At 41.0% G+C, this 27,393-nt stretch overlaps 1 protein-coding gene across 8 annotated transcripts in view; it reads left to right on the top strand.

Annotated features, from left to right (window-relative positions):
- Elmo1 (engulfment and cell motility 1) overlaps positions 1 to 27,393 on the top strand; it is a 523,734-nt gene that overhangs the window by 298,915 nt on the left and 197,426 nt on the right. For all 8 annotated transcript variants that reach the window (NM_001395578.1, XM_087591062.1, XM_087591058.1 and 5 more), the window contains 1 exon segment: positions 1,148 to 1,256. In NM_001395578.1, coding sequence (NP_001382507.1) covers positions 1,148 to 1,256 — 109 coding nt within the window.

The raw sequence follows: 27,393 nt of genomic DNA, 5'->3' as shown, positions 1-27,393 counted from the left end.
GAAAAGCAGAATTTTCAGAAGATAGACTGAGAGGCCAAACTTTGACTACAGGGAAGAATCCTCTACACAAAGAATAGGAGACCTGGGACTCATAGATATTCCCTTATGTTTATTTTCTGTCACCAGCATCCATGTAATGCCATACCCAGTGGATGCTGTCAGCACTGGTAGGTAGGACTGTTTTCCCTATTACATTAGTTACTGTTCTTGTCACTGTGATGTACAGTATGGCTGAAAGAACTGAGGGAAAGATTGCTTTTTAATCTGGCTCATGACTATACAGGTATCAGGCTAGCATGGGGTCAGAAGGCGTGGCAAAAACAAAAAAAAAAAAAACAAAAAACTGGGTCACATCATAGCAGACAAAGAGAGGAGGTAAAAAACCAGAAAGCATCCAAGGGAAGATATCACCCACTTCTACACCCCCAGGATCTTACGTCATCTAGCTAGATAGGCCACACCTCCTCCATTTCAATACCTTTAAAGCTGCTGTACCTTTGTGGCTTCAACAAATCTATCCACTGAATAGTCAGGAGCCTTGTGATGTAATTATTTCTGGAAATGCCTTTGCCAAGACACCCAGAGTAGTGCATTGCTGAGCTGAGGTGGTTTATATTCTGATGAGGTTGGTGAGAAAAGCAAACCATTCATTTAGTTGAGGAAGTCTCAGTGAAGTACTCCAGTTAGTCTAATTGATATGGTCCCCAGGCACGGTTCAGTGAGATCATGCAAAAATAAGGAACTTTTAGCAAGAAATAAGCCATGGAGGTGTCGAAGTTACACACAGTTGCTGTTTCTGAGCACAAGAGATGATGTGGTAGACAAGGATGAAGACTTGTCACTTAAGTAATAAATATGTATTGTTTTGTCTTTAAAAATGCTTCACAGGTCCCTATATGTAGATGAAAACCAACAAGCCAAGCAAAAATATTTTCCCAAAGGCCAAGGAGCCATAGGAGGTTTGAAAAGTATCAAAGTTTCAGGTGCTGTATTCTTGATGTTCTATTTAGTGCTACCTGCAACAGTCATAGGTGGGGGATCACCCATAGGCTGAGGTGATTCACCTGGTACCTTAATTGGAGTGAGCCTAGAGTCTTATGTGTTTGGCCACAGTTTCTTTTCTGACCAATCCCTCTTCTCTCCACAGATTGTGCTTGAGAACAGCAGCCGAGAAGATAAGCATGAATGTCCTTTTGGACGCAGCAGTATAGAACTGACCAAGATGCTGTGTGAGATCCTGAAAGTGGGCGAGCTGCGTGAGTACTCATGTATATGCCCTGTGGGTGTAGAGTTAAGTAGACCTTCAACTTCCAAGGTTGAGCCCCTACTTCTGTATCAAATCCAAAGCTCTGTCACTTTTACATCCCTTCATTAGGGTCCATTCTCTAGCTCAGGTTTTCTGCGTATGTGTTTCTACATGTCTGCTACATATAGAAACATTAAAGACTACAGGAAAAGAGAACTTGACAGGTATTGTGGCAGTTTCCAATATTATAAAAATGGGTACATATTACATACAACTCACTGTTGGTTAGGTAAAAAATCTGTGGGTTTCTCTTTTATTCTAGTTTCTAGTCCTCTTATAGAACATTTCCTTTACTTTCTTTTGAAACAATTTTTCTCTATAAAGAAAAATTGAATACTTTAATGAAATTCTCTTGCTACCAGTGTTGCAGTTGTGGGGAATATTTACTCTATAAAGAAAGAATTATGGAAGGAAACGAGTAGCTGAAAATGAAAAATTGGCCAGAGATATGCCTTGGGCTCTTTTCATACTCACATTGCAGAATTTATGAGAGGACACCCAGAAAAAGAGATTCTAATGTCCCTATCTGTTCATTCATTGGTACAGCCTACCTTCTATGTGAAGGTAGATATGACTTAATCTTCTTCCATTGTCCTTGCCAATGTCAAGTCTCCTTAGAGCAATTGATTCTCACTTCTACATCTGTGGAACTGGCACACACATATACATCCTTTCTCTTAGACTTAGTAGCACAAGTCCCAGAGAAGACTGTTTACATCAGGAAAATGCTCAAGTGGTATGTGGTTCTATGTCGAAAAGCACAGATAATGTAACCACCTGTTTAGAGAAGTTAAAAATAATGAGGTAGAGTGATTAACAGGAAGGGACCTGATGATTAAATTGAAAAGGGAATTATGTTTTATTTACATGGTGGAGAAAACGACAGGTACTGTTGAGAAAATTTAGGAATTAAGAAAAACCTATCAAGTTGTGTTGTTGAACCACACAGGAGCCAACCATCTTTCAACCACTGCAAGTTGGGTAAAGAAGCCAACCTTGGCATGGACCTGCTGAGGAAGGTCATTGCCTGTGAGGCCTCAACACTGTAGAGTTGCATTAGGAAGAGTGGAGCAGCACACCAGGGGATCTGTTAACTGATGCTCTTCACTGAGTGTTGAGAGTTCAGTTCATAGGGATCCCTGATGTGAGTTGTCTCTACCTTCCCTAATGGAGCTTGTTGTCTTTGGTATTGGTTACTGTTTGTTCGGCTTAAGTATGTGAGTCCTACATCAAATAAGTCCCGTGTACTCCATCTGATCACAATTTTGTGTTTATCTCAGTTTCATGGAGGGAACTGTTTAAAGTCATTTACTTACAAGGCTATCTGAATTTCTCCATTTCTAGAAAATGTAGAGACACCAGGATTTCTGTGTTCAAGTTATTGAGCTCCATTGCTCCTTTTTCATCTGCCCTTTCTGTCTTCCCAATACATTGGCCTCTTGATCTCATCTTGAGGGAACCGAAGAGGACACTTGTGATGTGATGTTCTGTGCATGGCTTTCTGATCTTCTCCTTTGCTCCGATGTCATAGTCTTTCCAAAATTGGGCACAGTAGCAGGGAAAGAGATGTTAGCAACAGAAATACTGCGTTCTATCTGGTACCTTGTGTCTATATTCACCAGACTACTCACCAGAATCAATGGCTCTGTTAGTCATTCCTGGTCCACAGGATAGAAGAGCTCTAATGGGAGCATTTGAGGTGAAGATTTGAGAGGTGTCTTCACTTTGTAACTGAAAGTGCAGAAACATCAGTGTGTCAGGAGCCTGCTAGAAGGAAAATACTCAACTCAAGGGGCTGGCAAGGGAGGCATGGTTGGATTTTAACGTATGTTGTGGGTAGAGTAACTGTGGAGCTGCTCTGAAATGGTCCTTGGGTCATTGCAGCCATCTTGGTAAAGGAAAGGAACTGAAGTGACAGGAGTCCGAAGTCACAGCTATCTAGGAAGTCTTTGCTTTGTATTGGTAGCTGGGGTTGATTTGGAAGAGGTCACAGGTTCTAACCTTTGGCAATGTAAATTTGCTCTGATAGCTCTTTGAGGTCTTGCCATTGCATTTGGGAAAATGATGGTTTCCCTCTCCTGGGACTGATATAATAGGGTAAAGATGAAGGCATCCAGCCCGAGGACCTGGCACAGGGGTGCAGCTGTACGTCTCCCACCTTCTAATAAAGAAATGTCCTTGGCATTCTGTACAGCTCACACAGCATGTACTGCAGGTAATGAAGAGATGTCCTTGGCGTTCTGTACAGCTCACACACCAGGTACTGGAGCTGCCTCTGCACCCCGGCTGGGTTTGAGTGGCAGACTGGTAGAACTGTCCTTTCACCTAAGATACGGATTTATATCCATTCACTCAGTAAAAGTCTACTGAGCTTTTATAATATGTTGCATACTGCAACTGTAGGTGAAGCAGATAGTCTCTCTCTGCAGGAATGTCTGGAATTTTCTTAAACATCAGAAAGTAAGAAGATGAGCTGAGACTGACAGCTTCTCTATGATTTTTAAATTTGTTATGTTTTTAAAATAATGCCTATTTGTGATATAGAACAATGTTTCTAATATTTTGATAGTTTCATATTTACCTCCCTTTTCCTCACCATCACCCTGAAGGGCTATTCTGGGCATCTTTCAAGGCTTGCAAAGTGTTTTCACTTCTGTGAAGTGCAACATGCCTGAATGACTTGTTTTCTGCTCATAAAATATAAAAAGACGACTGCACTCTGATTAAACGCTGGACATCAAATGATAAAATACCCCATGGTAAGAGGAAAATTGCTTTTTTAAAAATGGATTGCCTTTTGCCCAGTGCCATATTAAATATGTTACTAATATGAAAAGCACATTTGAATGCACTCTTGTACTGAAGGAGACACCTATTTTTCTTTTTCTAAGGCAAATTAGTTTCACATGCAAATTCATCTTCACTTGGTTTATTTGCTTTTTTTCCCTTCTAACTCTTAAGTTCACAGTTCTGAATTCTTCTCAGTTCTGTATGAATAATTGACCTTGAAAATCTTGGTCAGTTTCACTGTTAACAAATTCTGATACCAAAGAAGTGCCCAGTTAAAAATCTAACCAGAGGCAGCGAAGGAATGCTTATAAGTAGAAAGATTTAATTTTCTAGAAATTATTTCTCCTTTGATTTTAATTTTAGGTCTCTCTAGGAAATCTGGTTTGGAAGTGCCAATTATAATTTGGATCTAAAGCAAACATTAAATTATAGACACCAAATATATGTGAACATTTTTTTAGGTTGCTTAAGTACACACACACACACACACACACACACACACACACACACACTCTACACTATTCTGCTTCCTACTTATTGGGATGTCAAGAGGTAAATATTAACTCTAATAGTATGGCTTAAAATAACATCTATTTCTATTCTCAGAACACTTTATCAAGGTTATTTAACTGAAGTCTGTAACACTCAAGATCAATAATATCTATGTTTATTAATGCAGGGAGGACCTTTGATGACATTGTGTGGAGTAACTCACTAAACTGGCACTCAGGATGCCCAGGGAACTGCAGAGAGTTAGGTGAAGAGAATGGTGGCATTTGGAGGTCTGAAGGACCGAACTTGGAACACAGCTCAGCCACTTGTTGGGTGTCTCAGCATGATTTTCCACTATTTTGAGCTTCTGGTTCCCTATCTATAAACATAATAAATGTTTGCATTGTTGGAGCTTAAATGAAATAGTGAACATTGCTTTAGTTGAAACACCAGTAGGGTTCTGTTTTATTATTTTTCTTTACAAGTGGCTTAGTCTTTCTTTCCATAAACAAACTGAAGATTAATTGGGTGGGGGAAGGTGTTTCTACTTTAGTGGGAGCTAGTGCAATGATTCTGTTTCTTCTTTTGTATATTGTTCAAACTTACTATAGTCAGCTTTCCATCTGTGTGGAATTTGCATCCACAGAACTGTCCATCTCTGGATTTAAACTATTTGCAAAATAAATTTTGTCTGTACCAAGCATGCACAAACTTTCGGCCTCTCACTGTTGTCTAATACAACAATGGGTGTTAATGCACCATTTACAATGTGTTCTTTCCTGTAGACTATCTAGAAATCATTTCAAGTATATGGGCCGCTATGCACAGGTTGTTTCCAAATGCTGCATCATTTATGTAAGGTTGGGGCATCCTCAGTGTGTTCTAATGGGGTTAGTATGAGTTCCCTTTATGGACAGAAAAGCACAACTGTATTCTTTTCAACCTGCCTTCTCCATGAGGCTCTTTTTTGAGAGACAGGCATGTATTTCCCTCAGTTTTCTGCTTTAGAAGCCACAGAGAATCCTTACAAACCTGGATGTGATCATATGTACCCAGAGACAGGGTTACATATTTGTCAATCCAATGGAAAGAATAAAACTGAGGAGGGAAGAGGAGTAAAACCTTCATGACAGAAGAGGTGTTTATTTGCTTGGAGTTTTCATAGGTGGCTGGAAGGCTTTTCTTACAGGAGGAGGAATATATGTAAACCCACAGGAGTGCTACAGAGCTGAGTCCTCAGGAAGCTGTCAGTTCTCAATAGAGAGAGATAGGAAATAGATAGTGATGTTGGTTTTTAGAATATTTTTCTCCAAATACATAATGAACGAAAACTTAATTTCTGATACAAATTGAGTAATTGCTTTCCTGTTGAACCTGTAACACCCTCCCTATACCTTATCCACTAGCTGATGCAAGTGTGAAGTCATAAGTATCTGTCATTCAGAGGGGTTTGAACCTGACCCTAAAAACCATGGGAACCAAGAGAACTTTGATTCACAGAAGGCTATTCTAGTCATGAACATTACCTTCTAGTGTTTGACTGTTTATCAGATGTGAGGAGGAATTTTAAGAATGATGGGTAGAGCCAGGAACAGGGCCAAGCCAACATTCAACAAGCCTCTTCCTGGTAATGCAACAATGAGGATGATTTCAGCTATAGCCAATTGAAATCCCACCTGAGTGCATGAGGGCAGAGTCAGCCAGGTCCGAGGCTGATGAACCTGTAAGCAGGCCTTCAAGAATCCCAGTCTTTCCATAAGTGTTCTGCTGCTAGCAGAATCGTGGCCCCTGACACATGGTCCAGAAGCCTTTTTTTCCTAAGGGTCACTTCTCTGTGCATAAATAAGTTTCTAGAAGTCATCCATATACTCCTCTGCATGTATCAATGTCTGACACCTTGGCCTTTGCCCGCCTAACCCAGACCTCAGAACACAGAGTGGGGCTGGCCCAGGCCAGAGCAGTCACTGCTGCTAACTAGGATGGAAGTACAGCTTTTCCTTTGTGTGCGACGCCCAGATGCCCATCAGAGCCAAGAGCACCAGAGTTCTGCTCTGATGAAGAAATGATGTCTTGGAATATTTTCTGTCCTTATGTAAAAAGGCTGTTCTGCATTTTTCTTACTGAAGTAGAAAACTACAGCAAATTATAGCCAGACTACTGCCCCGTCTCATCTTTCCTGGGAATTGGGCAAATGCACGAGGTTTTTTGTTTTTGTTTTTTATTTATTTAATGTGACAATATTAAAGGTTGCAGAAAGATGGGAGTTGAGGTTTGAGTATAATGCATTTCTCTTTCATCAGCAAGCTGCAAGGCCTGGGACCCCACTACACTACACTCATGCTAGCGAATGGATGTTCCCACTGCCTCACATAATTTTCTGTGTATCAGTCCAGGGTGGCTTCTGAAGGACAGAGGGACACACTTGTGGTGAAAGCCTCCACACTGCCTTCATTTTTGCCGTGTTTATCTCTGTAACCACTTGCAATCAGATCAAATAACAAGTTCTATTTAGAAAAATTAATGAGGAAGAAACTGACACCACACCATGAAAATGACGATCCCTTCCAGACTTTGTCTTTCGGGGCACTGTTTATTGAAATGCCCCAGTGGTGCTGAGTGGAGCACCTTGCTCCACTTGTCACCTAGACACTTGTGCTTTAGCAAGGAAAACAACACACTGAGCATGGAGAGTGCTCTTCGGTATGCCCGGCAATTAGAACACACACTTAACTCTGGGCCACTGGTGTGTGTGAACGTTGAGAGCTACAATCCATCACTTTCACTCTTAGTCACAACATTCTAGTTGAAGAAAGGACAAGAAAATTAGATTTTAGCAATTAAAGCTGTTAAAGACATTTTCCCTCGAAACACTAGCCTGTGTGCCCTTAGCCCTTAGAAAGCTGAGCTTCTCCGATCTTGATTCTGCCTAGAGTTTTTGTATTGTACTTGACTTTCTTATTAAACTTCAACTTTTAAAGTAAAAAGAAAATACAAAGTAAATACTGATTCAAATGTGGCCTGAGAAAATATATGTAGCCTGTCTGATCCATAACCAAAAAATGTCAAAGTGTTGAGATGTTTCTTTACCATAATTATGCAATGGCAGGATTTATAATGGTATCATTACAAGTTAGGGGAATTTATTCCAGCATTTATTTTGTCATTCAGAGTCCAAATCCTTGAGTAGGCATGTAGATTTCTGTCAATGTGTTTAGCCTGTCTCCCTCCTTACCTTCGACATTTGGAACATGAGATCATCTTCCCCTTTTCTTTTCCTCCTCTTCGTCCTCTTCTCCCCTGATTTGCTAATTGGGCAAGGAGCTGTAAGAGCGAGTTCTTGGTTGGCTGTGAAGTGCTGGTGAGTAGGGAATGATCTTCATCAGGTTGTACACAGACTAGGAGACACTGGGGCATATCTGGCAGAAAAGCTAGCTATTCTACATGTTCTATATGGGTCATAAACTTTCAGCTCTCTGGTTTGTTTGCTCATGTTTGCAAGGGTAATATTATGGAGGGCTTCTGAAATTAGAAGAAAATGTTTATCCTCATGAGACTGGATTGTGAAGAGAAATGTGACAGTTTAAAAGGACATTATATCTAGCCTATCTCCATTATAAATAGAGGAAAGTAACATGTTATTCTGGGCTTTTTATTAGCACTTACTTCACTTTATGCTATCTGTGAAATGACATGTGAACTGGAAACAACCAGGGTCTATTCCTGTTGCCTGTTTGAGCGGATTTCAGACTGTGAAGAGAGCCTGCAGTTTTGCCTAGCCCTGTAGGGAAGAGAGATACAGGCCTGTTGAGAAAGCCTGCTGCTCACCCTTCTCACAAGGTGAGCTTCCAGCATGATCTGGGCCTGACTTTCCTGATCCTCTCTTGTTCTGCCACATGAGGCATCACTCTCCTTGAAAGACCGTAGCGTTTTTATCTCAGTGTCCTTAGTTCCACTTCTGATTTCTTTATATTTCTTGATTTTGTTTTAATTTGGGTTTTGTTTGTTTTTGTGCTTTATTTTTTTTTTTTTGCTTTGTCTTGTTTTGGTGGTCCCATTTTTCTTGAAAGTTGAAATGGTTTATATTTCAAAAAATTTAAGATTTTTTAAAAGGAGAAACAACTAAAACACATCAATAAATAAAAATAAGCTGAAAATGGTGGTAATTTGTGTCTGCAAAATGCATGCTATTTTTGTGTTAACCTAAAATGGACACTGAATTTGACTAAAAATTTCATTGGCAAGGGTGTGTGTGTGTGTGTGTGTGTGTGTGTGTGTGTGTGTGAGAGAGAGAGAGAGAGAGAGAGAGAGAGAGAGAGAGAGAGAGAGAGAGAGTTTCCAAGGATAGAAGCCTCAGGACAGCCTTAGGAATCATTCCTCAGGTGAGCATCTGGGATGGTTTGCATATGCTTGGCCAAGGGAGTGGCACTCTTAGGATGTGTGTCCTTGTTGGACGACATGTGTCACTGTGGGTTTAATAACCTAGTCCTAGCTGCCTGGAAGCCTTCAGACGAAGGTGTAGAACTCTCAGCTCCTCCTGTATGCTTCCATGTTCCCACCATGATGATACTGGAAAGAACCTCTGAACCTGTAAGCCTGCCCCAAGTAAATGTCCTTTACACGACTTGCCTTGGTTACGGTGTCTGTTCACAACATTAAAACCTAAAACACCATCTTTCTTTTTTTTAACTTTTTAAGGTTTATTTATCTTTATTTTATGTATGTGCATATTTGCCTGCATATATGTACATGCACCAAGTGTGTGCCTGTGGTGGTCAAAAGACAGGCTCAGGTCCCCAGGAATTACAGTTGTGGATAGTTCAGTCCTACCCTGTGGGTGTTGGGAACTTAACCTGTGTCCTCTACAAGTGCAGCTGGTGCTCTTACTTGCTGAGCCATCAGTCAGAGCCTATTTTGCCTTTTAAACCAGGTCTCTCACCAGCCTGGCAGACTCCACGTAAGCTGGGCTGCCTGACCACCACGTCCCAGGGCTCTGCCATCTCTGTCTCCTCAGCTATCTCCTCAGGTATCTATTCCATCCTTCTTGGCTTTTGGTTATATGGATTCTGAAGATAGAAGTCAATCTCCCCTTTTGCAAGACAAGCACTTTACCAACTGAGCTGTCTCTCTAGCCCCAGGACCATCCTCTTATCTTTTAAAAAAAGCTACTATAAACCAAAAAACTAACATTATATAATTATATTTAAAACTGAAAAAAGGTTTAAGAACCTTTAGGATGCGGTGAGATGCTGACATTCAGATACATTATTTTACCTTGGTCAGGAGAACACAGCAGAGGTACAGTTCATCAACAGAAATGGTGTTTTAAATTATGGATAACAAGACTCTCTATCTAAAACTCCCTGAAGAACTCAAGGAAAATCTGTTAGAACTGATCTAAATTAGAGGGTAGATGCTGGAGAAATGAAATGTAGTAGGCTTTTTGTTTGTCATTCACTATAAAGTAGAAGAAAAAATTGTAGAGGAGGTGGCAATGAGAGTAATCCTAATGGAAAGCCCCTCAGACGGGCAAAGGAACCTGGGAGGCTTTACTACAAAAGAAACAAGTAGATTCCTCGTAGGGAAATATTAGTATGTAGAAAGTATATGCGCTGTCCCACATCAATGTGCTAGCTCCCATCTTATCCTGGAGTAGCTATGAGAATTAAGACAGAAACATGAGAGAGATGATTAAAGAGTTCATTTGAAAGAAAAAGCCCATAATTTGTAATGAAGACTTGATAAAGAATACCAATAAAAATGCTGCATTAAGCACCACTCTCACAAGCCCATGGATCTCTGTCCTCAGTTGTTATAGAAGAAAACCTGATACCAGGTAATTTATAAAGAACAGAGGCATCCCTTCTTACTGTTGGAGTGCTTGTGAAGTTAAAATCTGGCACTAGCTGTTTGGACACTCCCTAGACTAGAAAGTGGGAGAGGCAGGAAAGCTGCTGTAGGACACTGGGGCCTGTGGGGGACTGAGCTCAACACTTCCCAGGAGCACCCTAAGACAACCATCGACTCCCTGGTAATAGTATGGAGGGTACTTCCTAGTGGAGGAAGGTGGGAGTGAGTGGGGCTACATGGCACCTCAAGCCCTGTGCTCAGTGTGCTGAAGGGGAGTGGGAAAGGGCAAGAGCGGTTTTCAAAAACCTGGACATAGGTCAGACAAATTTGAATGAATTTTGTTTTGGATCCAGTGGCACTCATTCTCCTAGGCTTTGCAGTCAGAAGTCACCTCTCAAAGGTCTCCCCTTGGGAGATTATTGCAAATGTGGATCCAGTTTCCTTTGGAGACACAGCCAAAAACAACCTCCTTTCACCCAGACTCAAAATGTAATTCTTAGTTTTTTTCCACAATTAGAATTCCTCTGTCTCTGTCTCTCTGTCTCTGTCTCTCTGTCTCTGTCTCTCTGTCACACACACACATGCACACACACACACACACACACACACATGCACAGAGAGAGAGAGAGAGAGACAGACAGACAGACAGACTCACTCACACACAGTGATTAGATTATGAAAAATATGTTTCTTATGACTTTCAGGATTTGTGAAGAAACTGTAAACTAAAAATAAACCTTAAAGGCTGGGGATGCAGCCCAGTGCTGTTGACAGGGCTCTGGGTTCAGTACTTCGAGTCTCCACAAAAGAAAATAGACTGACAAATCTTGGTTCTGTCCTCTTATCTGTGAGGGATGAACCTGCATGGCAAGTGCCCCTCCAAGAGACCTTGAGGAGGAAGGAAGGCAGCAAAGACTGCTGCTGAGAAGGCATCTGTGTCCCGTTGCAGCTTGTGGTGACCAGCAGAGGTTAGCGAGGCTCTCTGCCTCCTCTGCATCACAGGGGCCTCTCAGGACCCATCTTTTGACAAATGTGTACAATCTTCACTTCTGGACTGCCATACCTTAGTGGGTATAGCTTGACTAAAGTCCATGGTTATACACATGAGCAGCTGTGATCTAGGACATGTGGCTTCTTATGAAAGAAAATCATTAAGTAAATGAAAAACATAAAATTATTAGATTCCAGCCCCCAACGAAGCTGTTTACATGAACATTGCTACGATGTTCCATCTATAAAATTATCTAGGTTTTATAGTTACTCCATAAAGGGTTGTTGTTGAATCTTCCCTCCCACTTCACAGAGACGCCAGCTGCTTCACATCTCCAGGCTCTGAGCTATGGGGTCATTGGCTGGTCTGCTTGCCTGTTTCTTCCACATCAACAGGCACCATTCCACAATTTTTTGTAGGACATTTAGACCAGACCATGACCTCCAAAGTCTAAGTTGTAAAAATTACATTAACATGAGAGGGAATATAGAAAAAAAATAAAGCAACATTTAAGCTGAAAGCAGTGAGATTCAAATGGATTAAAAGCAAACAAAAGGAAAATACTAAAACTACAGAAGTAGTGCTGAAATGATGACAGATACTAACATGTAACGCTTTTAAACTAAAAAGTCCATTGTGAAAGGTTTTGACACTCTGGAAGTTCTGTCCCAGTGCTCAGGGGACAGCAGACAAGAGAGCTGTGGACTGCTTGTTTTCCTCATCCTTATCCTGCAGCCTCAACACTTCTTAAAAGATTTCTGTAGACTGGATATTTTCTAAAAAGTAGATAGTTACCCGAGGTCAACACTAAGCACAATCTATCTGTGGGGAGACTTTTATAGTTACAAATGAGAAGCCAGAGACACATAGAAAGGTGAGGCAAGTGCAGGTCAAGAGGATGGAGACAGACAGAGCCTCTGTGACACTTTCTCTGTTAACTCTGTGCAGTGTTATCAGCAGGTTCCTGTGCTCCTTACAGAGAGGAGCAACTCCTTGAGAACTTGTGCAAACTCCTTGAGAACTTGACTCCCAGTGCATTCATTTCCTACCCCCATTACTAGTGGTTCATGCATACAGTCTGCTTTCAAGTTAGTGGTGATTGTAGGATTATAGTAGCTTTCAGTTTGCTTCATGGTCAATTATAAATGAATGAGTAAAAGAAATAGAAAAGAAAAGATACATGACTGGTCCCAAGTTTCAGCTATTCATTCCATCTGAATGAAAAAGAAAAAAATGACAAAGGAAAAGAAGGGGGAAAATTATGACTATTCACAGGTATGGTGGAAGAGAAAGTTTATTAGATAAAAGGGAGAACATAGAGGCAGGGACATCTGGGAGAGCCCAGAATGGTCATGACTAGACTGAGCTGTGCCATGTGGGGAGGGGTGGGAAGAGGGGAAAAGGGGGAGACAGGTATAGCAGCTGGAGACCCAAAAGTACAAAGAGGGGTAGTTAACAAAAATGGTTGAGTTATATAGGGAAGAACAAATCTGCTCCCTGGACTGGAGGATTCAAGCTAAGAGGCTGGCAATGCCAGCCAAGAAGACCCTGTAAGAAGTAGGGACTCAGGGATGCTGAGAGGACCTGGATGCCAGATCTGTTTCTATACGTTGAATAGGCACCTTGGCCTGTCCTTGGTTTGAAACCTAACAAACCCACATCACTATTTTTTTCTGAACTTTACATCTCTCAAACACTTTCTTATTCCAACCTGGCTGGCAGTGAGATACATAAGGGTGTCTCTTAACTCCTCTCCTCCTCAGAGTAATCTGGTGAGGGGCCATTGGGTCACATTTGAGTTAGAAAATATCAACACAATAATTTGGTCCCCCAAAGAAGAAACATGATCTATTATTAATCCTGTATTTCAGAATATACAGGGTTATGACTTGATTCACCAATCTGCTATGTCCCTAACTTTCTCTAGACAGTTCTGAGCTTGCTCTCCCTTCCCTTCGGAGGGAACAGCTCCGATTTTAGCACCAAGATTTCTCTCTGATTAGGGGCAGAGCTCCAGGAAAGTTTTGGAATGCTCAAGGAAGAACAAAATGTCTCCATAGATACCTTTGCCTCCAGCAAGGTGCGTGAGAAGCTGTCTAGAAGCAGGGGGCCTTGTGCAAGGGAGGGTGCAAGCCAAAGAAGTTGGGCTTACCCGATCTAGTCACTTGGAGGTCCGCATAGATACAGGTCTGTCTCTGAGTAGACTTGCTCCTTGCTTTGCAGAGAGGATTTCTGACCTGTGGAGGCATAAAACAGCAAAGAGCAGAGTTCAGCATTCACTCAAGCCTACTGTAGCTTTTCTTAATTTGGATTTCCAAGGGTTTGGGCCACAAGAACAGATTGCAGCTGTGGCCTGAGCATCTTTAGAAGTGTGAATCATATTTTTCCTCCTGAAGAAGCTATTTTGAGCTTTATAATTGCATATTCCCATGTTGTTTTTTTTCATATAGTGAGTAAGAAGAATGACTTGCATCTTTTGAAAATGGAAGTCTGCTTTCTTTGCTCTTGTGTCTTATGTAACCTAGTATGTTCCTGACCTTGTGATTCCTGACCTTAGCTGTGTATCAGGGGCACTTGAGGAACTTGTGGGGAACTTGAAGTTCAGCAGAGAAATCTAGAGGCTGGCATACTAAACACACTTTCCAGATGGTTCCTAGATACAGGACTAGATTTCTACCTTCTGTCCTATAGTGATGTGGACTGCACATAAGTGCATTTCCACAGCGTACAGAGCTCTGGAAAGGCACTTGGAAAACATGGATTCTATGTGTAGCTCACTACTGACCAGCTCTGAACAAGTATCAGTAAGGTCCTCATGATGCTCTGTCTTCAAGCACTACCAATGCTCAGGTGGTAGTACAGAGCAGCTGGGAAATGGAAACTTAGGTTTAATTTAACTAATATGATTATCTTAACTCCTAAGTTAGTAATACTAGGAATTTCTCAACGATGGCTGTTTCATGGTGACAATTTTTTATTGTGAAAAAAGTAACTGAGAGAACAACTTAAGGGAGTGCCAGAGAATCAGTCCCTAGATATATGGCTCCAAGCACGGCTGCTGTGGCGTGGCACAGGATGGTTTTTCCCCTCTGTACAGGAAACAGAGTGTAAGGTCCATGGCAAGATTCACCCTTCTAAGATGGAGACTTGCTGCCTCCAACCAGGAATCCCTTGCTATCTCGAGCCTCTTGAAATAGAAACATGATCTGGAGACTCAAGTGGTCAACACACTAACTTATAGGGTGCCTTATAGGAAAAGCATAAGAATTTTGATTTATTCATTGTTTGGTTGGTGGGTTGCAGTGTTTGAGATTGGACCCAGGACAGCATGCAAGCTGGGTAAGTGCTCTACCCATGAGCTACATCCCCATCAGTACCACCATTTTCTCTAAAGAGTAATTCTTGCCTAAGTCAGCTATAGGGCTGTTTGCAAGAGAATAAAGGACGGACTTTGATAGCAGGGCTATGTGATAGATTTATGTGGCTGTGTGGACCACAGGGCTTCTTTCCAGGCAGGTTTGATGCCCTCTCTCTTTGCACAGAGTTTTAAATAAATTGTGGCTTTCTCACTCTGAAATTTTTTCTTGTTATAGATATAAACTCAATATCACTTTTATGAAGTATTTGGACCAGAAGGATTTAGAACTTATGATATTTTTTAGATCTTGAGATACTTATATAAGTAGATAATGAAATACCTTAGCAATGGGATCCAAGTATAAATATGAAATTCATTCATGTTATACATACATACATACATACATACATACATACATACATACATATATACATATATACATACATACTACTCACATAGCCTGGATGTAATTTTATATAATTTCTTAATAATTTTATTTATAAAAGTTTCACAGTGTGAAATTTTCTACCATGATGTAATACAGTTGATCAACAAGATTTGAGGGCTAGGTATGGTGTGCTACATTTCTGTTTCTACTGCTACTGCCAGCAAGAGTCATTTGAGAGTAGTTAAGCTTTTGATTCATCATACTGTTCCTCCCCCAAACCCACCCCTTTTTTGTGTGTTCCGAGATTGAACCCAGGGCCTTGCTCATGCTAAGTGTTTGCCATCAACTGGAGTACACCCTGCTCCATTCCTTCATCCTCTTCTGCTATGCTCATTTTCCCTGGGTATTCTCACACCTAGATATGTATAGGTTGGCCTTGGAAGCTTTTTGGCAGGGAGTGGGGTAGGGAATCAGCCTGGGTGGCCTATGGACATCTTTTCCAAAACTTATAGGAAATAATAGTAATAGTAATAGTAATAGTAATAGTAATAGTAATAGTAATAGTAATAGTAATAGTAATAGTAATAGTAATAGTAATAGCAATAGATGGGTCAGAGTGTAGATGTGGGCTGCCAAGTGTACCCGAGCACCTCTGGGCAGAGAGTGTACAATAAGCGCTTAGCAGATGCTAGACCAATCTGACACTGATGGTACTTTCAAACGCATGATCTGTTTCCTAGTGATTAATTTTTGCTATATGTTTTAAAATAACATTGGTTTCTAAACAACAGGTTAGAAAAGTTAAACAAACCAGTCTTTACCACAGATGCAATGGATGACTGTTTAAAAAGGAGTAGCTACACAGTTAAGCAAAAACAAACAAACAATTTAATCAGGTTGAAGTGGAAGAGTATTATCATCAACTGGGTTTGGAAAACTCTGTATGTATTTATATGCTCATTAACAGATTAAGTGGAGAATAGATAAGGATATCCTGACAGTGAAGGGGACCTGCATCTCCACAGCCCATAGCTCCTTTTCTTTTCTATTTCTCTTCTCTTCTCTTCTATTTCTCTTCTCTTCTCTTCTCTTCTCTTCTCTTCTCTTCTCTTCTCTTCTCTTCTCTTCTCTTCTCTTCTCTTCTCTTCTCTTCTCTTCTCTTCAATAATGAAAAGCAGGAGGAGGGATTATTCAATGCGGCCTCATTGGGAAGAGGGACAAAGAGATCCAGAGACTCCCCCAAGTCCATCTCATCTTGGTGATTCCTGACAGGAAAGAGAGAGGTTTAAACAGTCAACTAAGTGAGCTCTCCTACCCACACCTAACACTGTCTGTGTGGAGACTGTCCTTAGCGGGCTAGTCTCCAGGATACAAGTTCCTCCTCTTTTCTCCTTCAGCCTTTTTCTCTCCCATCAGCAGGTTCCTGCACAGTCTAATTTCTTGGGGTCTAGTCTTTCAATAATCAGATAGCCAAAGAGGTAGCGTGCCTACCCTTTTAGCATGATATTTTATCTTCATTTCAGCCTAAAAGCTTGGGTACAATTCCCCTTTCTTTAGCACTTCAATCTTGTGAAATATGAAACAAATATAAACAAAACCTAAGTAAGAACCAAGGTCAGAACACTTTTGGATAGTGCCAGGTTATTCTGTCTAAGAACTGTTTCTGTATAACCTCTTGTGTTTTGGTTACTTGTGAAAGGAGAGGATGCTACAATCAACTACATCTTGTTGACTTGAGACAGGGTCTTCACAGAAAGGAGACTGAAGTTTACCTCAAATGTAGAATCCTTCTGATTCATCTTCTCACATGCTGGTTATAAAGGCAAGCACAACCATGCCCAGATAACTAGTCACACACATCTGTATCTTTGCACTTATTTCCCCTGCTCTTCATAGAGAAATGTCAGTGCTGTATCCTAAACCAGGCAGTGTATATATATATTTTCAGCATCTTTTATTAAAATTTCAGGCTAACCTATACCTATTTCTGAAAAATCTTAAAAAGCAAAGAAGCAAAACTAATAACCATCCATTATTCTGCCACCAAGACAAAATCATGTTTCTTTCCAAACATTTTTTGTATTAAAACAGAATTAAACTATACTATTTGTATATTGCATTCTTTTTATTTAATATATTGTGCCTATGTTTGTTTCCACAACAGCAGAAACATAATGATAGCATTATTTCATGGCTGAATCTACTGTAATTAATTTGCTAGACTGCTTTTGGCAGGATATTTAGAGATGTTTCCATTTTTCGTGAGAAATAGCACTGTGGTGAACACCCTCGTGTTCTCACCTGTTTATTTACCAAAGAGTAATTCACAGCAGACAGAGCCATGTTTAATGGCCTGACAGTTTAAGGCTCTGCTATTGTTTGGCACAATTTATTCCTAGAAACTCAGCAGGGTTGCTCCTCTGCTGGCCTCTGCATCTAGACATCTGATCCAGGGTTTAAAGCACTGATGAGTGTGAGTGGAGAAAGTGGTCTCATTGACAGTGAAGGTAAGATGGAGATCATTTGCTGTCAGATACTGAGATGACAGGTGAGTCACCCATAGACATTGTGGAGATCAACAGCTGTGTACATGGTGGAGACCTGTATACACATCTGGCTGTGGCCATGCCACGACCGTGGTGGGTGCTGGATGATTTGTATTTGAGAGAACTTTTCTCTGTAAGACATTCTTAAACATTGTATTTTGTAACCATACTGTTATAAAGAATATATCCTGGGCTGAGTTCATTATAATATATGTAGGGTTATTGTTTTCCTTTTTACTTACAATTTTAAGGCATTTCTTCAATGGTTATAGGCTTTAATTAGACAGATCCTTCTATCATAAGAATAATTATTACTCATAGCGTAAACAGTGAAAGAGGAAAATAACTGAACTGAATCCATGAGTGCTCACGATTCCTGAGCAGTTAAAGAGAGGAGGAGTTGTGTTCTTCATTCCCCTAAGAACAGTGGGCTATAATGAAAGACCTGGCACTTGACATTTAAAAGCATTTTTTAAAAAGTAAAAGCTCACTAATTTCTGCTAGTCCACAGTTTGCTGCTGTTGCTGATCTCCGTGTGCCCTTGACAGAGGTGACAGGCCTGGGAGCCAGTCATTCATTCTTAGTCACCACTCCATACGCTCTGGGCTTGGAGCATCCCAGTGCTCTGAAGTCTCTTGATTGCTGTGCATTCTCACCAGTTACCCTAGCTCCCATGGTCACCTGGTCACCTCCTCAGGTGCCTCCTCTGCTCTGTCCCTGCTTTGTCCTACAGACTAGCTTTCTTCCAAGATCTAGTTAGAGCCCATGTGGGTACCTGCATCTTTTGGGGATAAATTCCACTATTGCTTTTCTCATTCCACATTTCACAGATCTCAGGATGGTCTGCTTCCTCTTCATCCAGGGCTCTTCTACCCTCTGTGCCTTCCATCTAGAACGTGCTTCTTACTTTCCTTTGCTTTCCCAATTCAGACCCACACCTGAGCTTTGCTCTCCAACAGCACTCTTCTACTGGCTTGACCCCTGTCCTTCAGCCTAGAGAGAGATCTCACCCCTTGTTGAAATTGAGTCTGTGCTTTCCTTTCTTTGAAGACTTTCCCCGGTAGCTCCATCTATCTCAAAATGTCATTTCCCCCCTTGATTTTAGTATAAGGTTGTCCATCCATACAGCACATGTGAATGGCTGAGTAGAGGAGAGTTAGAGGGTGCCTTTGAAGCATATGAAAGGCAGTTATGTTAGAAAGTTGAATCCTTGTCTGTGTAGACCATGGTTGAAGCAGTTGATAGCTAATAGAACATCCCAATCACATAAAATAATAGAAGAGAGAATCAGACATACAGAGAGTGCGCAGCAGACTCTGATTCTTGCTGCATCCCAGTGGAAGCAGCATTAGGAATCTGACTGGCTAAGAGTTTGCCCTAACACACTCTGGGTGTTGTTAGGGACAGGTCAACCTCAGGATGGTATGTGCTACTAGCAATCAGGTAAAGTCAGGCATTAGCAGCTGGGGACAGTTGTGCTGTTGCTTTTTCTAGTGGTGGTGATGGTGGGGGTGGTGGTGATGGTGAGGGTGGTAGTGATGGTGGTTCTAACCAGTAGGATTTGAGTCTTTGTTCTTTCAGCATGAGACTGGGTCTCAAGTTTCTTTGCTATTCCTAGTTCTTAGGAAAAATTTAGATTCAAAGCTAGATAGAAGGTGGATTTTCAAGTGGTGAAGCATATGCATACATGCAAGTGCACACACACACACACACACACACACACACACACACGCACATGCACACACACACACATCAATGTCACGGTAAATCTAACTCCCAGGTTAGTGACTGCATTTGCTCCTCCTTCAGCATGCTGCTGGTTGTCTCATAGCTGTTAGGTGAGAAGGGGCCCTTGTTGGACTTTTTCATTTTACCAAATCATGTTCCATGGATTGTGTGAATCTAAACTTAGATAATAGCATATTTTCTATCATTTTTAAATATTCTTCTTGAGTCACGACCTTGAGTCATTTGATTTCTGACTTTAAATTGTTCATGAGATGTGCTTTTGGGCATTTTATCTCAAGAAAGAAGAAAAAAACAGTAGCTGGAAAGAAGCAGTCAAGTGGATCGCTCTTTGGAAGATTCATGGGGTGGGGTGCAAGATAAAGGAAATCACTTTAGTGAATTCTGAATAGTGCTTTTAAAAGATGAAGTAAAAGAATTGTTAGTGTGTACAAGCAGCTAAGGCAAGCATTTCCTAACTTTACAATACTCTGCCTGTATACCAGGATGTGTACAGAATGCTTTGTTCGTAGGTCACAGCTGAAAAGCAATTCACCTTGAAATTACTTATTCAGTAGGGCATTGTCACTCCCATTATAATGTATGGGTTCTGGTTTTCCTGTTCAGACATGTTGTTTCCCTCAGAGTTGAACTTTGGGAATTGATTAGCTGCTATACTGTAATCCAGTGAGGCTAGTTCTCATTGCCAACTGCTTATGAGTCTCTGAGTGATAGCCTTGATTCTCAACATAGTTCCCTTTGGAAATAACATTTAGATTAGAAAACGTAATCTGTTCATGTGATGTCTCCTATGTGTATTTGGAGGAAGGGGCAAGATGTATGTTTAAATGATGGGGTAAAATCCATCCTTTAGGATACAGAGTCATCCTACAGGAACTCAGCTTTAAAACAGCCTTCGTGTTTCTCATTTATTTCACTATTTTATATGGAAGAGAGTATTCTGTTTCATATATTTCAAAATGAAAAGCCATGACTTAAAAGCCCCTTTCTGAACCCAGACAGAAATGCTCGCTAAATGATAAATACCCATCCTCTTCTGAACTGTTTCATACAGTCAAGGGGATGGAGTAAGTGGGGCATGAGGAAGCAATTTCAAGGTCCCCTGGAATAAGGAAATAGTTGCACAGGCTTTCACTACTACTCAAGGCAGGTCTGTAGAGGGCTTGGGGCTTGGGTGGCTCTGTAATCTGGCCTCTATTTGGTTTTCTAACTTAGCTTTCTAAGGCCACTTTTTAAAAAGCTGACCCATGCTTAACAAAATAAAGAAAATAAGAACAAAATAAGTTTATGCTTGGTTTAGCTGGCTCCCGTTTGCAGTTCCCTAAGCAAGTCAGCTCACTGCATGTCTGTCTTGACCCTTTTTCTCCCCAGCTGTGTTAATCTAATATTGTCTAGTCTCTGTGGCCCAGCCTCATGCTCTCTCCTGCCACAAAACCTTCGGGAGCCCTGACTGACGTCCTTGCAGTTGGGCTGAACATTTGCTGTAACATCCTGAAGACATAGAATAGGAAAAGTGATGGGTTCCCTTCTGCCCTATGCTGTCTATATTTGTCTGCATAGCCCTATCTGAATACATACACTTACCTCTGCATTCACATATGAAAAGAGGGGACCACACTCCCTCTGCAGTTCAGATTTACTTCTTCTTTACTCAAAATTATTATATCACTAGCTTCCTTTAGGAAAATAATCTTAATAAGAAGACAACATTCCGGTGTATGAATATATCATAATTTATCTTTAACAACATTTGCTTTTCTATATTGAGGCTGAATCCTATTACAAAAACCACCAGAATGAATTGAGAGAATTCCTTTTTCATCCTTTACTTGGAATAGATTTCTAGAATTGAATTTGCCACTCAGTAGATATGTCCATTCATAAGAGATCTTTTATGCTACTCTATTCTCCAAAGCATCCTGCATACATCAGGAGATGAGAGGCAGTGCCTATTTCACCATATCGAGTATAGTCATAAAAAGCACAGCCGAATACAGGGCCTCTTCTATCAATCCTGAGTTCATATCGCAAAGAATAAAACATGGAACTTTATGTATGTATTGGGCAACTTTTCATTAAAATGGTTGGTTTTATTCTAGCTGCATGACATGGGCACATGTCTTACATTTTTAAAATAAGAAAATTCAACAGTACTTCCTCATTCCAGGCTCTAATTAATAAGTAACATGTTATTGATATAGGAACTAAGAATGCTGCTTCTTTAAAATATTCTGATATGTGATTCCTGTTTGGAACATTTGCAGAAGATCAATTTTACTTAATATTTTAGAGTGTTCTGAAATGGGAAAACTGAGGTGCTATGTTGATGGAACTCTCCTAAGAACTCAAGCTGCAAGAGATCATTCCTGGTTACTGTGGGGGGGACCCAGGAGGCTCCAAACTACAGTATCTGGAGCCTTCTTGCTGCCTGTAAATGATAGGTGAGAAATCCCTTCTTGGTGTACCTATTCTCATTAATAAAACAGGTTAAAGTTAGACTCAAATGGAAGTTCTGGGATACTTATAGAATGGGGGTTGGAGGGAGATCTCCCAGAGCAGGAAAGGTCTTAACCTCTGCTCAGGGGGAAAGTGTGATAGAGAGATGGAAAAGAAACCCACTCTTTGTCTAATGCTGGCATGGGCATCGGCTCCATGTCAGGGAGGGGCCGTTGGAAAAAGCAAGTGGGCTACATCACTAGAGAGCAGGCACTGCACCTGGCCTGGATAGTGCAGGACCTGATGAAGTGAGTGTGGGTGAGCTGTCCTAGGGCAAGTGTGCAGGAGAGCTGGCCCAGTAACTTCTCTGCCCTGGGGTGGCATAGGTGCAATGGCGTTAGTGGGTGATTCCTTTTCCTCTCCCAACCCCTTGCTACCTACAAGTGGGTAATCTGGAGAGCTGACTCAAAGGACAAGAGAACAGGAGAGCAAGCCCTGCAGCCTCCCTGTCTGTAGCACTCAGGAGAGTGGTTCCTGGACCTTGTCTGGGCAGCACAATGGAGCTGGCCAGGATAGAGAAGGAATGGATAAGCCAGTCCCAAGGGTGTGAGGATAAGAGGTGAGCCTGCCTCTTGCTGATGGTGGCATTTGGTGGCTTACCTGAGTGGAGCAGTGCTTGAGAGTTCACCCTAGTAGTCCAGATAAGGGAGAACCAGTGGGCTGACCAGCTGAGCTACCACCCAGGCCCAGACCCAGGGCTCTGAGTTGGTCTAACCCAACTCTATATCATCTGTAAACAGGACAGTTCTGCCTATCCAAAGCTTCAGAATCTCCTTGACACAAGGCAGCAACAGAATAACCAGGAGGAGGTCTGGTGACAATCCAATCAGTATTGATGGTGTCACAAGCCAGAGATCTCGAACCAGACTATTGCAATGAGCATTTGCCAGTGAAGACATGTAGACATAGGAATATACTGTGTGTCATGCTATGACATACTGCAGCTTCCATGATGAGATGTTTTTCTGTGTCTGTGTGTGTGTGTGTGTTTGTGTGTGTGTGTGTGCGCGCACGCGCATGTGTGTGTGTGTGTTTTATTTTGAAGAGGGGATTTTCATGAGTGAAGGGTGGATAATAGGGGATGAGGAGATGAATGGGACTAGAGTACATAATATGAAACTCAAAAGTCAATAAAATGTTCAAAAAAGGAAAAGAGCAAACAAGTCCAAAGTACCAGAGAAAGCATGCTTAGGTTCTCATTTTACATCCATTGGAGACTGAAAAGAAAAAATCAACTGAGTCAGAACTCAGCAAGGTGGATAGGCCCAGCTGAACCTTATGGCAACTTGGCTTATAGGATCTATTCTAGAGTGTTGGAATTTTAGGAAAAAATGTTTAAAGAAGTAATTAATCTACTTAAGGTGAAGTTAATCTAAGGTGTAGTCCTAGAATGTTTGGTCTCTACTAAGGCCAGTGATTCTCTTCTCTGGACCAGAAAGTATTTCCATAATGGTCCTTTACTATATTCTAAGAAAACATGATAGAGGTGTCACAAGTCAAAGGGAGCCAATGTGGCTAGCTCAGGTGTCCTCTCTGCCTCCTCCTCTTCCTTCTCCTCCTAACAAGAGGTATCATGGGGACTTGCCTTCATGTTTTTCTCTATCCCAATTTTCACCAATTCCCCCAAACATGACATCATATTTGACTTTGGAAATTAACTTTTCATCACATGTTCATTGGATTGAACATCAGATCACAGCAGGATCCTTTGTACAAAGTCTCTTCTGTGCTTCTTCAGACACTTAACACTTTCCTTTATTGCGGGGTGTGTGTGTGTGTGTGTGTGTGTGTGTGTGTGTGTGTGATATTATTATAAAGATTTTATTTTTGATGACTGAATAATATTCTAGATGATTATATGACCTGAACACAAAACTTTACTTTCAATGAATGTTCTTTACTGTACAAGAAGGTAAGAAAAGGCCTAGAAGACAGTCATTTCAACCAATGCAAGTAGAGATGGTAAGACGGAATAGCTTCATTTTAGTGTTTATCTGCTTGCTTTTTTAAGTTACCCAGAAGACAAGACAATATAACTGATTTTAATTGTCTTCTTTGCTTGATTAATTTATTCAAAAATTGGAGCCAACTAAATTGAGGTAGACTGTAGCCTAACTGTGTACATCTGGTGGACTTATTTTCAAAGCATGTAGAATTGATTTTGTTCTTGAATCTTCTCATCTAAGACTAAAAAACACATTGAAGAATTTTTTTCTTGCTAGTACTTTTTCTTGGACATAGAGGCAAACTTTGGAGAAGTACGGTTTTTTTCTAATATAGGAAGTATGGTAAAGAGTAGCCCAGGATATATATGTGTGTATGTTTGTGTGTGTGTGAGTGTGTGTGTGTGTGTGTGTGTGTGTGTGTGTGTGTGTGTGTGTGTGTAGATGTGGGCTAGGAGTGAAGAGTTAGCTCTCTATTGTCTTTCAGTCTCCATGTCATTGGAGTGGGAAGCCTTGTCTGTCTGCTTTTTTTCATTCTTGATAATGAAGCATTCAAGCCACTGAGCTTGTGCAATGCTGACTTGCTGGCCAGTAGGCTTTAGGTTTGACTTATTCTTCTCCTTTTTAATGAAAGTTTTTCTTGAATTATACTTCAGTACAATAAAATTTACCATGTTTCAGGGTATATTTTTGTTTGTGTTGATAAATGTGTACCAGCTTATGCCTGGCCTCACTACTGGGCTTTCAAGTTTGCTGTCCCTGAAAGCTCTCCCTGGACACTGTGTTTTGCCCATCTAACTAGTAGTTCTAGGCCCAGAGACGATCACAGGACACAGTGACATCGAGTCTAACCTCATCAATTCCACTTCTAAGATTACACATCTCGTCTTTACTATGAGTGTGCCTTGTCCTGTGAACTGTGTAAAGGAGTTCTGGGCAGAGAAACCATTTCAAATGTAGATGCTCCTCACATCTGGATTTCCTTACCTAAGTTACTTCCACACAGTGTTCCCTGACCTCCTCCTGACCGCAGATCACAGTGTCAATAGCCATTCAATAGCATCACCCACACAGAGGTAAGGCCACACAGAGGTAAGGACAGAAGAACACAATGAATGACTCAGAGAGAAGTACAAAGACTTCAGATAGGGAGAGATTGGTAAGCCCCTTATTTGATAGTTTTCATCTAATAAATAGGTATCGTTTCAAAACAAAACAAAACAAAAACACTGAGTATGACATATACTCAGAGTCTGTAGATTTAAGTAAAAATTTAGAAGTGTAATTTTTTTTAAAAAAATAAGTAAACTGACCAGGCCGACAAATCCTGTTTTAGATCCTAGTCCTCTACTACAAGTGAAGAGGATATCTAGAAGAGTGTTTTCATGTGACATTTTCTCAGCCCAACATGACCTTCTTACCATAACCAGGCAGATGGGAAGGCTGGTGAGAGCTGCCAGTGATATGACCTTAGCAGTGCAAGCCGTGTCCTCTCAGATGGACCAGGGCAGGATAACTAGAGGATGCAAAGTGACAAAATTTCAGTCTCTTTGTTTGTACCTCCCTCGGGTGCTGTCTCCTCATCCCCTACAAGAATATCTTCCAAGTCTAGTAGGATGAGGTAGAAAAAAGAAAATTACATTTATTTTCAGCCTGACGTTTAGCCAGATGGGAACTAGCTTAAGCTTCCCTGGATTATATTTCATTTTCTCCCCCTGTCACCATCCTGTGGTAAATTCCCCCTGACAGCTGATAAAATTCACATTTTTTTAGTGTATCGAGGATTTAGATATAAATATGCAGAGTGAGCACACAAACTGACTCATATTCTCAAAGTTAAGGGGAGGTAGGGTTAGAGTAACATCACGTAAGAAATATTTCAAGTTATGTGAAAAGAGGGGAAAATAGACAAGGACACAAAATTAGATCCCAGAATTCTTCAAGTTCACGAGTTTCAGCAGTCTGGGGAACATTCTCCCAGAGTTGATCACTAAGTCTGAGACCCATTTTCTCATTAACTTTTAGTATAAAATTGGAGATGGACTCCTTTTCAAATGATTTCCCCCAAACACTGAACTAAAAATGAAATAAGTTTAAAATTGGGTGTTATGAAATGGGAAGCTCCAGAGTTTAGCTCCTGGTAGTGACTCATTCTTGGCACAGATTGAGAACTCTCCTGAGGGATTTCTTCATTTCATACTTGATGCTGCTGTGTGGCTACTGCTCTTGGTTCCACTAAGTCCAGATTTTTATGCTGACTGGAGGTGAAGGAGCTAGGAAGTGATGATGTCTAATCTGGTTTTGCTCTCTGTCTGCGGTTGGGATTTCCAGTTCTACTCATATGGATATAGAGGCTGGTTCTTTTCATTCACAATTGATCAATCTTAAGAATAGACTTGTTTAATGTTGGTGAGGCAGGGTGTTGTACATATTTCTGTTGACCTTTGGTAGACTTATGCGGGGGGGGAGTGGGAGGAGTCCACGGTTCACAGTAGTCAAGGGTGAGACACTCTTCTAGCACCATGTGCTGCAGGTGGTAGTGGATCATGTTGAGGCTCCTTGGGAGGCAGCAGCTCCAATGGTAGAGAACGGAAGAGTCTTGCTATATCAGGATACCTGGGAAATCACTGTGTGAGTGTTGGAGTACACATCCTGATGCATAGGACAGAATAGGCACTTAGTGGCAAATGACCCACCAATTATTATAGATGAAGTTAACATGTTCATATTTCAGACGTAGGATTAATACTAATTTCAAACTGTATTCTTACATCATCTTCTATCCCTCATCTTGAAGTCATAACCTGAGTGATCGTCTGATATCGCTGGGGCAAGAGGGCTGTCTTGAAGGATCAAGCCTTCTACAAGACATTTCTGTAGGAAGCCTTCGAAATGCCCAATGCTTAGTAGGAATCAATACCCCTCTTTTGTAAACTTGACTTAGTACTCTCAGCTTTGTTATGTCCAGAAATGAACCACTATACCACTCCTCTATATCACGTCCCTTAGTTTGAAATGCATTGTATTAAGTCCAGATTTACATGCATCATGAAAGTACCGACCTTCTAAAAGTTGATGATCGTATTTATTGTTTTACACAGGAAGGAGTTAAAGTGCATCTTCCTTATTGGTGTGGGTCTGCTAGTTAGGCATTTAGAAGGTGTGAGTATGGTCTAGGAATTAGCATTGGCAATTAGTATCATATACATAAGCCTTGTTCATGTATGACATTGGTACATGCTAGCTACATATAAGACTTGTTATCTTTGGTACGTTCCATTCTTTTGGTCCAGTATTTTCTCTCTTATATTGAAATGTGTATTTTCTGAGAAGCTCCATAACTGAATTTGGGATTCTCCTAATGTCAGGCAGAATTTGAACTGTTTTAGTTATGAATGAGAAAAGCATGTATGGAGTTCATATTCCAGCTTCTGCTCCTAAGATCTATGATGAATCATGTGCAAGGTGAGTGCAGAGGGCTGCGTTAACC

The sequence above is a fragment of the Rattus norvegicus genome, chromosome 17 (genome assembly GCF_021556685.1).
Source record: "Rattus norvegicus strain SHRSP/BbbUtx chromosome 17, alternate assembly SHRSP_T2T, whole genome shotgun sequence".
Taxonomy (NCBI): Eukaryota; Metazoa; Chordata; class Mammalia; order Rodentia; family Muridae; genus Rattus; species Rattus norvegicus.
The sequence above is the reverse complement of the archived record's forward strand: the minus strand, read 5'-3'. Positions and strand labels throughout refer to the sequence as shown.